At 49.3% G+C, this 16,378-nt stretch overlaps 1 protein-coding gene across 4 annotated transcripts in view; it reads right to left on the reverse strand.

The window, feature by feature from the left end:
* RPH3A (rabphilin 3A) overlaps window positions 1-16,378 on the reverse strand; it is a 95,517-nt gene that overhangs the window by 50,985 nt on the left and 28,154 nt on the right. For 2 of the 4 annotated variants that reach the window (XM_070628844.1, XM_070628843.1), the window contains exons 3-4: window positions 10,459-10,547; window positions 6,368-6,379 (exon numbers count right to left, since the gene is read on the reverse strand). In XM_070628844.1, the coding sequence (XP_070484945.1) occupies window positions 6,368-6,379; window positions 10,459-10,529 (83 nt within the window). In that variant the 5' untranslated portion in view covers window positions 10,530-10,547. The remainder of the gene's footprint in view (window positions 1-6,367; window positions 6,380-10,458; window positions 10,548-16,378) is intronic. The other 2 variants (XM_070628846.1, XM_070628845.1) reach the window with 1 other exon arrangement.

Raw genomic sequence — 16,378 nt, forward strand, 5'->3', positions numbered from 1 at the left:
GCCCTAGTAATGGTCATGTGATCTGAAAAATTTGCAAAAGCAAGACATTTTGCTTTCTTTATCTTGAAGAGGGCCCTAAGCTTTATAAGCCTCAGGCCCCACAAAGCTATGGCTGGCTCCTACAGAGACGGTGAAGATAAGCTGGAGCCGGCGAGGGAAAGCAGAGGCAGAGACTGGACCTGGCAGAGGGGTCGTCTTCGCAAAGGCCTGGAGCTGAGAGAGTGGGCAGCGTGTCTGAGGAGGTGAAGGGAGATCGACAGGGAGGCAGCCTACAGGATCGTCTCCAAGGATCTCTGCCTCCTGGCAGTCACACCCTCCCTGTGTGGTCCCCTCCCACACTGAATGCCGGCTGGTCCTGTGTGACCGACTAAATATGCTGAAAGTGGCCGTGTATGACCTCCAGGGCTGTGCTATAAAAGACATCACAGCTTCTGCCTTGGTCTCTCGGGTCATACATTCTGGGGACAGCCAGCTGCCGTGTCATGAGGGCACTCAGACATCTCTGTGGAGAGGCCACGTGGAGAGGAACTGAGGCCCCCAGCCAACAGCCAGCACCAACTTGAGTGGATCCTCCAGCCCAATGTCAAACCCTCGATGACGGCAGCCCCAGCTGACATATGACACAATTGCATGAGTCACCGTGTGCCAGAACCACCGGGCCAAGCCACTCTCAAATTCCTATCAACGGAAACTGAGATGCAATGAATGGTTTCTGTCGTTTTAAGCCGCTAAGTCTGAGGTATTCGTCCTGCAGCGTGGATAACTGGAGAACCAGCCCAGCTGGAGGAGAGAGACTGGGGACATAGAGCCCCATCCACAGTGTCTGTCCTCATTTTCTATTGCTGCATCACAAATTATTATAAATGTAGGGCCTTCCCACACACACGTCTATTATCTCACAGTTTAGGCCAGGAGTCCAGGCCCCTAGCCGGGTCCTCCGCTCAGCGTCTCACAAGACTGCAATCAGGTGTCAGCTGGGCTACATTCTCATCAGAGGCTTGACTGGAAAAGAATCGGCTTCCAGGCAAATTTGGGTTAGTGGCAGAATTCATTTCCTTGCAGTGGTGTGGCTGAGGGCCTGGCTTTTTGCTAGCTGGTGGCAGGAGGCCACCCCAGGTGCTGGAGGCAGCCTGCAATTCCTAACCAAGTGGACTTTCCCAACTTCATCCCCTGGGCTGCTTCCTTTGTCAAGCCTGCAAGGTGAATCTCTAGCTCCTGTTGACAGAGACGGAGTCTTAGGTAACACAACGTAATCACGAGGGTGACCTCCCATCCTGTTCACCGTGTTCTATAGCTTAGAAGCACATCCCAGGTCCTGCCCACACTTAAGGCGAGGGGATTACAAAGGCACGAACCCCAGGAGGTGGGGACCATTGGGAATCACCTGAAAGTCTATCTGCCGCAGCCTCCCTAGCAGGGGTCCTTCCAGCCTCGCTTGAATGCTCCCCACAATGGAGACCTCACTCTCTTATAAGGAGTCTATGCTGTTCTGTTGGAAAGATCTCCCCTATGGTGCAGTAATATCCCTCTTATGTTTCTTTCTGTTATTTTGAAAGGATACCCCGACTCCTGCATAATGAAGACCACTTGTCCTTCCCAAATTGCCTTGGCCATAACCTAATCCAGCCTCCTCCCCAGGTCCCTCTGGTTTCCAGGGAAATGGATGTCTCAGCTGCCCCTATTCTTCCTTCCTTCATTCCTACATTTCTTCCTTCCTTCCCTTCTGACCCCCCTCCATTTATTTCCTGCCTTTGCAAAGCAGCTCAGTGACCAACACAGAGCACAGATGAGATGCTGGGCCTCATACCCAGCAGAGACCCCTCCAAGGGCCTGTTCCTGCAGCTCACAACCTGGTCATGGGCACGGTCAGCCATTGCCCAGACCTGAAGCCAATGCCCCTCACCCCACCACACAACTCACTGGGGTCAGCGTGTGCAGGAAACAGTGCTGCTGGACACACACGGTTCCAAAACCATAAGCAGGGATGGAGGTTCCCAAGACGGCCCGCCTAGGATAATTGCCTCCATCTGCAGATGAGCAGACGGTCTGCTGGAGGCTGCCGGCCCCGCTCCAAGCCCTTCCCCCATCCGCTGCTCCAAACACACAGTTGACAAACAGCTCATCCAGTGTTTGAAAATGTCGCCGACTGGTCTCAGTGGGGACTCACAAGCCTCCTGTGGATTTTCCTGTTTTAATTCCAAAAGCAAACAGAGGGAAACGAGATGGCTTTTCAAAGCAAAGCCTTTGCTCTCAAGGGAGAGAACGGGGCTGACCGCGCCTCCCCGGGACCGGGGAACACTGTGAGCCTGGGGCCTCGAGAATGTCCCTGTGACAGGACGGTGGCTCTCTCGCCAAAGGACTCTGGGCACAGGATCCCAGCTCCACGTCCTTAAGACCAGAATCCAGTGTTGGAACCTTGTCAAAGACCAAAGCTAGAGACCAAAGTATTGCTTCTTTGGACAAGTGACTCAGAGCATCGTGTCCAATCCAGAAAACACCCAGAGGGCCTACTGTGGGTCCTCTTGAGCTCTCCTCGAGCCGGCGGAGTTCAAGATTGGAGCCCTGGACCTGCCAGCTACTAGCAGTGTGTACTGGGCTCTGCGCCACCCTGAATGTCGGTTTCCCAATCTGTTAAGTAGGAATGATTTCATGTCTGTTTCCTGCTGGGACCCTCAGAGGCCACTCCTGACCCTCGAAGGCTGCAGACGGAGAGACCCCTGGCTTACTGGCTAAGCCAGCTCAGGGCAAAGAGGGCTGGCTGTCTCCACTCTTATTCACACACTTAGGACAATGATTACTGGAGAAACACTGACAGGCAGCTGCCTCCTCTTCCCCATGACTCTCTATGCCACGGTTCTCAAACTGCTCTGCAGCTCCCCAGAGGGATCTCCCAGGGCTGCTGGGGAGCGGTGCAAAGAGGGACAGGGTGGGAGGGAACCAGGCCCTCCACCCTCGCTTCAGCCAGATAGCAATGCTGGCTTCGCAGCACTAGCAAGGCAAGGATGCCAGCAAAGAAAATAAACAGAAAAAATGTTAAATGATTTAATAGTTGATATTTAATAAAGGCATGATTTTTTGCATTGAAAACCTCAATGCTTCCTCCTTCTAAGCATCCTTGTGCTTTCCCATGTGAATTTGAAATTGCTCCCAACAGGGGGTCAGAGTCTATTTCCCTACCCTTCAAATCCTTCCCAAACTGACGACCTGCTTGTCAATAAAATGCAGGGCAGTGGTGGTGTGCCCGTCCCAAGGCTAAGCCTGCCAAGGCCGAGTGCATCTCTGCTTGCTCTCTTATAGCCTTGCCATCACCATGACAACAAGCCCAGGACAGCACACCACGGGGGTGAGAGGCATGTGGAGCAGAGCCGAGCCGTTCTAGCAACAGGCATCCTGGATCAGCTCTTTGACACGTGAGCAAGCCCAGCAAGATCAGCAGAGCCGCCAGGCAAGCCCAGATCCCTGAGAATAAACCATTGTTCTATGCCGCTGAGTTTTAAGATGGTTTGTTACACAGCAAAAGCTAACTGATACAGTATCCACAATGGCAACAGCAACACAAATGTGAAGCTTGTTTGACTCCCTGCGTTTATTTTACAGTTTGGTATTATTTTAAATCACAGTTGCATGAAGTTTACCATGACTTGTTCAATGCTTTCAACCACTAAAGGTCTTTAGCCACTGCCACTTGTCTGTCTTATATATTTAGCTTCTGAATAAAATATTATTCAGAGGAAGAGTTTTGCTGCTAACAAAAAGTCTAAAGATAATCGTGGTTGACCTGCTCATTTTCCAGATGCCTTTGCTCAGAAGAGGGCAGGGGGTTGCAGAGAAACATGTGGTGGGAGCACAGTCAGAGGCTCGAAAAAGCAGCATTCTAGAAACGCTTCATCTCCCCTGTGCATGCACCTGCTTAGGTCATCCAGAGAGGGTCAGAAGTGGCCTCTCCTAAGGACATTGGTCCTGACGCCGGATTGAAGCCCCTCACAGATGTGTCCCCCTAAAATACTGCAAAGTACACCCTCCCATCCCCTTTTGGCCTCCCACCTCAATCCTTCATTTCACACGCACTATAGTCACGTAATAAATACCCAGCAGATGTCTCTATTAATCAGTGATAACTCCCACAGGAGCAGGAGGACCGAAGTGCTGTCGGGGCACGAAGGCTCTGAAGCATTAAGCAGCAGTGGTGTGCGGAAAATTCATCCTTTTTCTTTCCTTTTTCCTCCTTCTCCCCTCCCTCCCCCGAGGATGCCGATAAGGGCAGGTGTCAGCAGGAAATCTCTTTACAGCTCAGTGAATGAGATTTTAATGAATCCTGAAGGAAAGGACGGGGAAGGAAGAGCAGCTGCACCACAAAATGTTTTACACACGCCTGCTGGGACAAAGGCCCTTTTGCCTGAAATCTACCCCTACCAGACTAAAGGGGGTGCAGGAGGGATGCTGTGGCCCCCACCCCTTTCAGAATGTTAAGGGAATCTTGCGTCCTGCTAATCTTTCAAGCCAGTCTGTGTTCCATCAGTTCTTCTAAAATTCCATGCTATCATCTTTGGACTTAGCACATGCTGTTCCCCTACCTGGAACTCCTCTGTCTTGTCTCCATCTTGCTTCTCCTTCACCTGGTCTCAGCTTACACATCACTTCTTCCAGGAAGCTCTCCCATCATGACCCCCAAGTCTGGGCTAGGTGCCTGTCCTTGTGCTCCCACAGCCCGCTGCTATTATAGCAACTGGCACACTGGAGTGTATTTGCTGGTGACTGGCTATTTATTCGTTTTTAGACCCCACTGGACACATACTTGTATTTTTGGCTATCTCTGTATCTTTGGAGCCTAGCACCGTGCTTGATACATAGTGGGAACTCGGTGAGTATTTGTTAATGAAGGAAGGATGAACATACACTCTACCTTTCAACTTTCAGCATTCAGGAAGCCTGCTAGAGCCTTGGGACCCTCTGGACCATGAACTTCTCTCTTCCCATGTTCATATTTATAATCTGACAACGTCTCGGTCTCTCTCCCTGGCATGTCTGAACAATAGACTCACGATATTCATAAGCAGCAGCTGTCGCCTGGCCAGAGTCTTCCCAGCCAACAACAGAGACTGCAGAACATTCAAATGGTCCTTAGCAATCAGCTTGTTCAAAGCTCCCATTTTACAGATGGAGAAACTGAGGCACAGAGCCTAGTTAAGTGTTTATCAGTGTTAAGAAAATCTTTAGAGGATTCTGGGCCCGATGATGTGGTCATTTGGGTCCAAAAAAGCTGGATGCATTATGTCAGTGCTATGTATGCATATACATACACACACACACACAATGTATACATATAAGGTATATATGTAAAACGTATGTATACAATGTATTTATATAATGTGTGTGTGTGTGTATATATATATACACACATACACACACACAATGTATATATATACAGAAGGGTAAGGCAAGGTTGTGATTCACACCTTCCTCTGGCTGTGTTTGGTGCTCTACAGTTAGCAAAGCTTTCCTGTGCATCTTGTTTGATCCTGCCACCACCTGGCGAGGGAGGAAGGGCAGGGCTATCATACCGATTTTACAAAGGAGAGAGCCAGAGCTCAAGGAAGTGAAGGGCAGTGCCCAAGGACGCACTGACACTGAACATCAGAGCAGGACTCAGACCCGGGGCTTCTGACGCCAGACCCAGGGCTCTGCTGTGGCTCTGAGGTAGGCTCTCCATCATGGGGATGGTAAAAATGACTTTCCGTGGTTTCTAAATGTGCACACGCAACCGAAGCCCAGTCTGCATTGCAGCCCGATTGTTCATTCATTGGACCCAGCGCCCAATCTGTCACGCATATTTAGGAAATGAATCCAATTTCAAACACAAAAGTTGTGAGCAAAGATAGGACCTCTGTGTGGAAGGCACCCCCCTGGGAGATCAGGCTGACTTCCCGAGGTGACAGAGACCATATGTACCACTCATCACTTCCCATTAGCTCTGTTCTGTTCATCATCATCTTTTGTTAATGACAGCGGTTATCTGAGTTAACATTTTCTTCATCTAAAAACACTGTTACCACGCAAAATGCTGCAGAAACAGGGGCACAGAAAGTGGTCAATACACTTGCTGAAAACCACATGTTACTAACAAGATTTAAATCGAGGGCTCTTCTAAGGAACACTTGCCATCCTTTTATCAAGATATTTTTCTGAAACTTCATAATTTTTTTCTCAAGAGGCATGTGTGTGTGTTTTTAATAGCTTGGAATTTTTTTAGATATGTAAAATTTGCTAGTTCCTTTTTTAACCATCTCTCCTTAGGGGCAAGCCATATTGATCAGAAAAGAGACAAAATTCAGCTCATAGAGAAATAAAAGTGTCATAAAATACTCACTGTTCTTTATCACTGAAGGAAGGCAAAGAAAAGAGAGAAAGGAAAAAGTGAATAAAGTTGGGAAAGAAATCTGATAACACCACCAATACTGTCTAGATGCAACAACCACGCGGTTTAAATATGAAGACCTACTTCCAAATTTTTTGCTCATTATTATCTTATTCCAGCACATCTAAAACAAGGCTGCTCGAGTGTAGGGTTGTAAAATCCACAGTGTTGATTAAAATGACCAATTAGTTCAGTTCATTAATTAATCGGGCTGATCATTTACATATTCGAATAATGGGTTTGGTGCACCAAAGAGAAATCACTTCATGATAGCACGGCCCACTTCAATCTCGGTTCCTGTTTTCAGACAATGGGGGACTAGAAGCCCTTTGAGGAGGGCAATGAGCCCTGAACGATAACTGGATTATCCAGAAGGAAAACTTGCAGTGCCCCAGTTTGGAGAAGCAAGTCCTTCCATTCTAGAAAGGAGACGAGCATCTCTATTCACCAGGTGCGCAACCACAGACAGGTCACGTCCTCTCTTTCTGCCTCAGTTTCCACCTCCGATCTCTGGCACTCTCATGCTTGCAGACTTGCAAGCTATGGAAGAATCAGCTTTCCAGTGTTTCTCCCCATTTATTCCCATTATAAAGAGCTGAACCACTGCCCTACCCTTGCAAGAAGCAGACACATTCAGTTCTTTCTAACACAATCGCAATTGTGTTTCAAACACCGTGGTGGGATTCAAGGAGCTTGAGAGAGCAAGGCATTGGAAAATCACAAAAGCCTGAAGTGTATCTGGCTAGCCAGCAGTTAATTAAGACTTGGCTTCTTAATTTACTGGAGAAAGACATTAGAAGCGTCTGCATTCGCACATTACCCCTGCAGCAGACTAGAAATCATGTGCGATGACTATAATTCACCCATTAGCATTTATTGGAAAATAATTTTAATATCGGAAGAAAATGCAGTTGCAATCAAGCCGGTCGGATGCGTTCCGAATGCCAAGATGCGTCACAGGGGCCCAGGAGCACCTTAATGAAGCGGCGTCCAGGCTGCTTGAATCATTCTAATTTAATTGTAAGGTAAATTGTTTGGCTTCATATTGACTAAAGTAAACTCTGATGGATGGGATTTTAATTAACTGACATTTCTGAAATAAGATAAATATTTTACCCTACACATCCTTCAGGCAACCGTTTATCTTACACAGACACGCTTTTTGGCTGATAGAATATTCTCTGCAAAGAAGTTTGGCTCCAAGAGGACGTCAAGGAAGGGGCTTGGGAAACTGGGCGTTTGCTTTTGAAAAGGGGACCCACAGAGTTCAACAGTGTCTTCAAAACTGTAAAACTCAGGACTGGAGGAGGTTTCAGGTCAAAGTAGGAAACAGCAGGGGCTCTTGCTTCAGAGAATGTGAGCACACTAAATATTCAGAAAGACCTTCTCCAATATATAATTAGCTCCTTGATAAATCAAGGCGAACATTTTTTACTGCAGTTCTGGGATTTCTAGAAAGTAAGGGAATTCTCCAATACCCTTTTCAAAACCAAAAAATAGACTTCATCAAAATAAAAAATTGTTCCTGGGGCCAGCCTGGTGGCACAGCGGTTAAGTCAGCTTCAGTGGCCCGGGGTTTGCCGGTTCGGATCCTGGGTGCGGGCATGGCACTGCTTGGCACACCATGCTGTGGTAGGCGTCCCACATATAAAGTAGAGGAAGATGGGCACGGATGTTAGCTCAGGGCCAGTCTTCCTCAGCAAAAAGAGGAGGATTGGCAGTAGTTAGCTCAGGGCTGATCTTCCTCAAAAAGACCAAACCAAAACAACAAAACTATTCCTCTTTAAAAGACTCTGTTATGAAAAAGAAAAGACAAGTCATAGACTGAGAGAAAGTATATCCAACAAAGGACTTTTATCTATAACATATGAAGAAAACCTGTAAAACTTAATAATGAGAAGATAAAGGACCTGATTTAAAAATGGGCAAAAGTTTTAAACAGACACTTCAGCAAACAGGTTGTATGAATGGCAAAACTACATAAGAAGATGATTGACATCATAAGTCATTAGGGAAATGCAAATTAAAACCACAAAGAAATACCTCTATGCACGCACTAGAATGGTTACAATTGAAAACACTGATCGTATCAAGTGCTGGTGAGGAGGCAGAGAGGCTGGAACTCTCATACACTCGTGGTGGAAATCTAAAATGGTACAACCAATTCGGAAAACAGTTTGGCAGTTTCTTAAAAAGTTAAACACACACCTACATATAACCAAGACATCCTACTGCTAGGTGTTTACTGAAGAGAAAGGGAAGCATACATCTATACAAAGTTTTATTTGTACTCACTCAAAACGGTAAACACCCAAATGTCCATCAAAAGATGAATAAACAAATTGTGGTCTATCCACACAATGAAATACTATTTAGTAATGAAAAGAAACAAACTGTTAATGTGAAAATAATATGGATGGATGGTGAAATAATTATGCTGAGTGAAAGAAGAGAGGCCTCTCTCCCCAAAAAAGAGGACACAGTGTACGATTCCACTTATATAAAATTCTAGAAAATGCAAACTACTTTGTAGTTACAGAAAGAAGGTTAGTGACTACCCAGGGATGCGTGGAGAGAGGGGGGAGAAAGAGGCACAAGGAAGCTTTTGGGTGAGTGACTTTATCCACGATGCAGATCGTGACAGTTTCATGAGTATATACATATGTCTTTAAATTACCAAATTGTACTCTAAATGCATTCTGTTGAAGGTACATTCATTATACCTTCAGAAGGCAATTTTTTAGAAAAGAAAATGAAAACCCAGCAAACTGAATCCAGAACCGGGAGCTGTGAGCTGTAAGCCCATGCAGACACCAGCACCACGTTCCAGAGTCTGACCCTGAGCTCCCAACCAGGCATGGGAGCCGAGTCTGAGACCCCTGCAGTGAGCCGGGACCCTCCAAGGGAGCTGAGGTCCTCCTGGCTGAGCAGCACACCTGACTCCTGGCCAAGCAAGTGCAAATCTCTCTGAAGGAAACTATCCCCAAAGCAGATCCCCAGGAGCCTCAGATCGAGCTCACAATAAAAAATGACCAAGCGTCCAAAGAAACAAGTCCTTATGAGTGAAACTCTGCAGGAACAATAAACAACAGACTTAGATTGTCAAGGACTTCAGGCAGTGGTGTGCTGGCAGATTTTAACCATTGAATCTCTGGGGAAAAAGCCCCACTGTGGCTGATTTCACATACCAACAGGATGTCACCGAATGCAGAACTGGGAAGAAATATTCAGTAGCGTGCCATTATATATAGTATTTTACCCTACACGTATAGCAGACATACTTAACATAGAGAATAATGAAATGCAGTAAAAGAATTAAGAAGTGATGAATTTTGAGTATTTATATCCTTTATATTTAATAGAATTTAATTGTAAAATTAGATAACTTAATTTTTAATAATGGCTGTGTTTAACCACTGGCTCGCAAAGTTCCTGAAAATTTGACATCAGCGTTCCTGAGCCACAATCATACAGACCCAGCACACCACTGATTCAAGTCTAGTAATTTCTTATAAATAAGAAATTATTTATAAGTAAATTCTTGATACAGAAATGGGAAGTTACTTTGACGTGAAATTTCCCAATTTTCAAACGATCGGGCCAAAAATCAAAAACATACTTCCGTGAGTCAGAGTCAGCTGGAGGCCAGTGTGAACCTCTGATCAAGCCCAGTTTCCTTATTTGATTCATGGGGAAACTGAGGCCCAGAGAGGGGAAGAGATTCACCTGTGATCACACAGTAAATTAGCTCAGATCTAAAACCAGGACCTAAAACCAGGTGGTTCTAACCACCGGGGTCAGCGGGCCCACCACTCCCCAGGCCACCTCTAATTTGGGGCATGGACCTCGGAATTTGATCTGGTTATTCCACCCTTGCAAAGCAGTAAGATCAGTGGAGAGGTTTCCAAGACAAAATCCCCACCAGCTTCCTTTTCCCCGACCCCTATTTCTTTCCTTGCCATTCCTTTTCTCCTTTAAGCGTAGATCTATCAGGACCTCAGGGGCCCCAAACAAGCCACTCCCCAAAAGACCCAGCGACTTACTTTGATTGAAGAGGTCGGTCACTGGGACACATCCAGCGGCTTGAGCTGCTGCTCAACACGGTGTCCGTCATGGCAGAAGTCAGGCGTTCCTGCAAAACAGCAACCCAGGCAGGACGTCACCCAGTCATTCAGCCACTCAGTATCTCTCAAGTCCCCGCTCTCTGCTGGGCGCTCAGGAGATCCAGAGAAGAAAGAGAACTTCACCCAGTGTCGCCACTTTCCAGATGGGGAATCTCAGGCCCCGAGCAGGAAAGTTCCTACTGGAACTCACAGCTCCCCAGCGGCAGAAAAGGGTCACCACAGAGAGGCCCGTCCCAAAGCCCGCAGCCGCGTGTTGTGGGAAGCTGAATGGTTGAGAAGTTGGGAGGGGAATGGGGAGAGGACCCTTTCCCATCCTGCAGGCTTTGGAATTGCTCAATCTTCAGGTGGGTGAAGCTGGAGGGGGCTGATGGTGGACACGTGGGAGGGAAGCCCATCACTGACAAGCCTTTTCATCTGCTCCCGTGGGGCTAACATAACCTTCTCAGATTAATATGACCATTTCACCGTTTCCACTTCAAAATGAAAGGAGAGTGGCTCCCGTTGTGAAGGAAACCTGCTGAAAAGAAGCGTAGCGTCTCATTTTTGCCTGCACCGAGAGCTGAGGAGGCGGCCCTGGGCCCTGGGTCCCCTGGCCCAGCTGGGCTCCGAGGGCCTCGTTCCCTGCTAGCGAGCGTCCCTGGCTGCCCCTGGTCTGCATGGCCGAACGTTCATCCCAATGCCTCCCCTCGTGCTTTGCAGCAGAGATGAAACACAGCCCTTGGAGGACCCGGAAGGGAGGGAGGATGGAGGCAAGGGATCCACAGTGCCTTCGCAGGAACTCTGATCGCCAAATTCTGCTGCCCTCGAGGCGGAGCCTGGCCTGCCGCCAGTCCTGCGCACCAGAGTTCACTTCCTATTGAAAGTCCGCCTGCAAAGTCCAAACTCCCTGGCTGGCAGCCCCATGGAAACCATCCATCTCTGTCCCTCCAGGCCAGGAGCCACCCTGGACAGCACTGGTTATTTCAGCTTTGGCCACTCAAGCCTCTCAAAGCACTTAACACCCAGGGCTGGCCTGGTCGAGCAGGCCTGGGCCAGGCGAGAGGACGCCCGAGTAATGGAGGCCATTTGGGCAACTGGAGGAGGAGGCCCAGAGAAAGGAGGTCGTGTGTGGACAGCAGACCCGGGCTCGGGTGGAGAGGCAGGTGGAGTGGAGGGGGCGTGGCAGACACTGCTGGTGCCCTTGACAGGTGGCGTGCCCACCCTCAGCCTCTAGGCATGTTAGTAGCTAAGGGCTCGCGGCAACACCATTTTCCAGAGAACTGCCCTCAGCAACAAGAGCGGCTGCCTTGCTCAGAGATACCCAGGAGCTACTCCTGCTGCAGGGAGCAGCCCAAAGCCGGTGACTGACTGACAAGGGGAGAACATAAAAGCGCAGCCCCCGTGTCTCCAGGCAGGACAGCTGTGTGGGGCCAGCACGCTCCAGAGTGCCCCATGGGATCAGGCTGACGCCAGACTCCAGCTGAAGCCACATCCTTGCCTAGAGTCCTCCACTGCCCTGCCCTGCTTCCCCGAGTCCACCACCAGCACCAGAAACCTCACCTCACGTTCTGATTGTGGAGAACGTGACCGCATGCTGGAGTAGAAGGGAGACTGTTATGAAAGCAGGGCTCTGATCGCCCGGGCATTGTCACCCTGGGCAAGCCACCTCACCATTGTCCAATCTGACAGAGCGTGGCCCTAAGATTTCTCCTACCTGGCTGCAGACGACACTACGTGAAGTCTAGCCCAGATGTTGGATTTAGGGGAAGTTAAGAGAAATGGAGAAAGTCTCTGGCGTTTTCAGACCGTCCCTGCCTCTCCCATTGCCCACTGCAGAGAAACCATCGCCATCCTGGACAGGAGGCCTGAGGCCCAGGGAGGACCAGCAGAGGGAATCCAGCCACTGACAAAGGAGCAAGAGCAGAGATGTGTGTGGTCGGGTAAATAGTGCAGGATTCCAGCCCTAGACCACGGCAGGACACTGGTGTCACCGAGCCGATGAGTTTAAGCACCTGTCACGGACCCTGATACCCAGGAAGCACTTTGTAAAAAGGTAATTCCGTTTTCTTACTTCTCCTATGGTTTATCCAACAAGAGTAACTGATATTTCTTGAGCGCCTGCTTTGTGCCACATTCCATACCTTCGTTATGTACTTCAATCCTTCCAATCCTACTCCCAGATTTGTAGTGTTATCCTCATTTTACAGGGGAGAAAGCTGAGGCTCAGAGTGATGAAGCCATCTGCTCAAAATCACACAGCTGCCAAGCAGCCAAGCCGGGACTCGAACACCGCCTCCCAAGCCCGTCTGCCGTCCATCACTCTTGTTCACACCCGCACTGCCTTCCTCCCTGGCTTCAGGTTGCTGGGTTCTGACGAGTGTCTGGTGACTGGTGGCGCCCCGGGCCGTATTCCCGCCTCTCAGCCTCAGAAACAAGCAGAGCCCTGCCCACCCCGAGCCCCGCCCGGAGACGCTGCGAGATCACAGGCTTCGCTCGGTCAGGCCTGCAGCCCTGGCTTCAATGCGGTTCTACAGCTGCAACTTCAGGAAGCGTAAGCTAATGCCTGCCCTGGAAGCCAGAGGCTCTAGCTCTTTCCTGGGCTCAGGTGCCCCCCAGTCCTGTGCAGGTTCCAAGGAACCGTCAACTTTCAGAAACAAAAGCAACAGCGGCAACAATCGCCGGCTGGAATTTCACAGGTGTGCTACATGCTCAGCGCCTTTCAAATTTATCTCGTTCAATCCTCACAACAGCCTTACGTGGTAGATGTTCTTCTCATCCCGTTTTACAGTTGAGCAACTGAGTCACAGGGAGGTTAAGTGGGCTCCCCAAGGTCCTGCTTAAAATCTTTCAATGAAGCAACCTAAACGCCTAATAACAAGCACTGGCCAGCTGCAGGATCAGGATGGTGCATTGTGTGGTGGAATATTACACAGCCATGAAGAAGAACGCAACGCTTTATGATGGACATGCATTGCTCACCAAGATAAATTGTCTACAGAAAAGACCAAGATGTAGGACAAGGTTCTAAAACAACACTGTTGTGTGCATGAGGGAAAGTAAGATGTGTGTGTAATTTGGGGTTGTATATGCATAAAACATTTCTGCAAAGAATGCAGGAGAAACTGATAACGCTGCTTGCCTCTGGGGAGGGGAACCGGGTGGTGGGACTGAGATGGGAGGGAGACTCACAACATACCCCTTTGTACCTACAACCATGTGGATATGTTAGCTATTCAAAAACAAACATTTATTTTTATTTTATTTTTTTTTGAGGAAGATTAGCCCTGAGCTAACATCTACTGCCAATCCTCCTCTTTTTGCTGAGGAAGGCTGGCCCTGATCTAACCTCCATGCCCATCTTCCTCTACTTTATATGTGGGACGCCTGCCACAGCATGGCTTTTTGCCGAGCAGTGCCATGTCCGCACCCGGGATCTGAACCAGCTATTTTTTAAAAACATATAATTTTAAGATAATGAAGTGCTTCAGAGGCTACCTGATACACGTAAGATTTAAGACCCTCTCTCTGACCTCAGAGAACCGTCATGATCCCCCGCCTGCTACTCTCCCTGTGTCTCTGACCACGCTCCGGTCCCATTGGCCTTTTCAGCCATCAGGCCTTGGCCTCTGCTGTGCTCTCTGCCCCGATAGCGTCTTCTCTCACTCTTGCATGGCTGCTTCCTCCTCATGCTCTGCCCATCTCTGCTCAAACACCACCTCCTCCAAGACGCCCTCCCTGACTATACTCACTATACTCTCTAAATTACCGCCTCTCACCCTGTTACTTACTCTCACTGCATCTTGCTTGTTTCCTTTATAATATTTATCAGGATCTGCAATTATTATTTTTTGTGTGCTGTTTGTCCGTCCACCTATTCTGTAAGATTCCCTACAGCAGGGCCCGGGTCTGTATTTGTTCAACAGTTGCACCTCCAGCGCACACAGGGTTGGCTTCAGGGACCTGCCACCCAGGCAGAGAAGGACCCTGAGCTTAGGAGGACCCTGCCCTTGGCTTAATGCTCTCCTGTCACCGTCTTGAAATTCTTAATAATATTTGAACAAGAGGCCCTGCATTTTCACCTTGCAGCCAGTCCTGAGTGTGGTATACAGTAGGTGCTCAATAAATGTTCACATAAGTCATAGAGCTCAGGGGGTGCAGTGGGGACTCAATAAATCTGTGTAAGTGGCAGAGCGAGGCGTTGTTTCCGATCTGCCCACCTCCACAGCCTGCCACTAACCCTTAGGCAACCCTGCGTCTTAACCGCGGCAAAGACCCTGCCCTGGCTCCTGCGAGCACTGTTTGCTGAGGATCTGTGCCTCCACCCCCTGGAATCTCCAAGGCCTTCTGCTGGTTTGAGTTGAACTGAAAAAACAGCTCTTAAAGCCCATTTGGCTGCAGAGCTGCAGCAGGTGTCTAAGCGCGCCTGGGCGGGGCTGCGCTGGGCTGGCGGGGGCTGCACGCGCGCTTCAGGGCGCCGCAGGGAACCGGCGAGAGCGGCAGCTGTCTGCGCGGCGCTCGACGCCACAGTCGGCCTCCCGGCCCCGCAGTCTTGGAATTAAACCAGGTGCTTCGCAGCGGAACCTGCAGCCATCATGGTGCCCAGTCCCTTCCATCTCCCCTGTCTCTTTTCCGGCCCCTCCCCTCCTCCCCTGAGTCCAGTCCATTGCGGCCCAATTGGGAATCTGGAAAAACTCTCAGACGATCTGATGGGGTGGGAGACACAACTTACACAACGGGCCTCAAACGGGGGTGGAGTGGAGGTGCTCGAACAGGATCCAGGCTGAAAAGATGTTTTCCTTGGCCCATGCAGTATTGTTTGAAAGTAAATTTAAGCCAATATTTTAAAAGCACAGGATTTAATTAAAAATACGGACTGCCAGCTTCTCTTGAGAAATGGGAAGAATCAAAAAATATTTATAGAACATCTATTACTCTGGGCCACACACTGTTCTAGCATTAAAACAAACAAAAGAGGGGGAAAATCATTGTTGCCATGCTGCTTGCCTTCTGAGGGGAAGACAGACAATAACCAAACAAGTCAAATATGAAATGTGTCAGCTGGTGATGAGCGCTTTAGAGAAAAATAAAACAGAGAAGGGGGATTGGTGGTTGAGAAGGAAGGTTGGTTTTAAATAGCCGGTCGGACGGGGCCTCACTGAGAGATGATATTTGAGCAAAGACATGGAGAGAGTAAAGGATGGAGCCATGTGGATAACTGAGGCAGAGCTTTCCAGGCAGAGGGGAAAGCAAGTGCAAAGGCCCTGGGGTGGGCATGTGCTTGGTAAGTTGGAGAAACAGCAAAGAGGGCAAAGTGGCTGGAGTGGAGTGAGCAAGGGGGAGATGGACGGGAGCTGAGATCAGAGTAGGGGTGGGGGTGAGGGCCTCAGCTCCTAAGACCCATTCAGACTTTCACACTGAATGATGTGGGAGCCACGGAAGGGCTTTGAGAAGTGACATGAGTGGAATACGTTCTGTTCTGTCTCACCATGCATCCAGCTTTGACTGTGTGCCAGGCACGTAGGGTTCCTACACACTGCTTGCCAAGGCAGGGACACTGGACCAGCAGAGAAAGATGGCAGTCTCCCGCCCTGCCTAGTAGACTTGACGGAGCCGAGCGCCGCCGCCCCCCACCCCCCCCACCCCCGTTGCTTGCACACCCTGCCATCCAGCCTGCTCGCTCAGAGCCCCAGCATCCCTTACATGTCCAGCTGCTCCCAGAGGGTGCAGGCTGCTGCTCGCTTCTCTTTGTTCCTAGAGCAGCGGGGACATCCCCAGCCCGCACGAACCTGGGCTTCTTCCACGCTGAGCAGACTGGTGCCCGAGACAAGGACGGAGACAGGCCTGAGAGACGCTCCAGACA

The sequence above is a fragment of the Equus przewalskii genome, chromosome 7, assembly GCF_037783145.1.
Source record: "Equus przewalskii isolate Varuska chromosome 7, EquPr2, whole genome shotgun sequence".
NCBI lineage: Eukaryota > Metazoa > Chordata > Mammalia > Perissodactyla > Equidae > Equus > Equus przewalskii.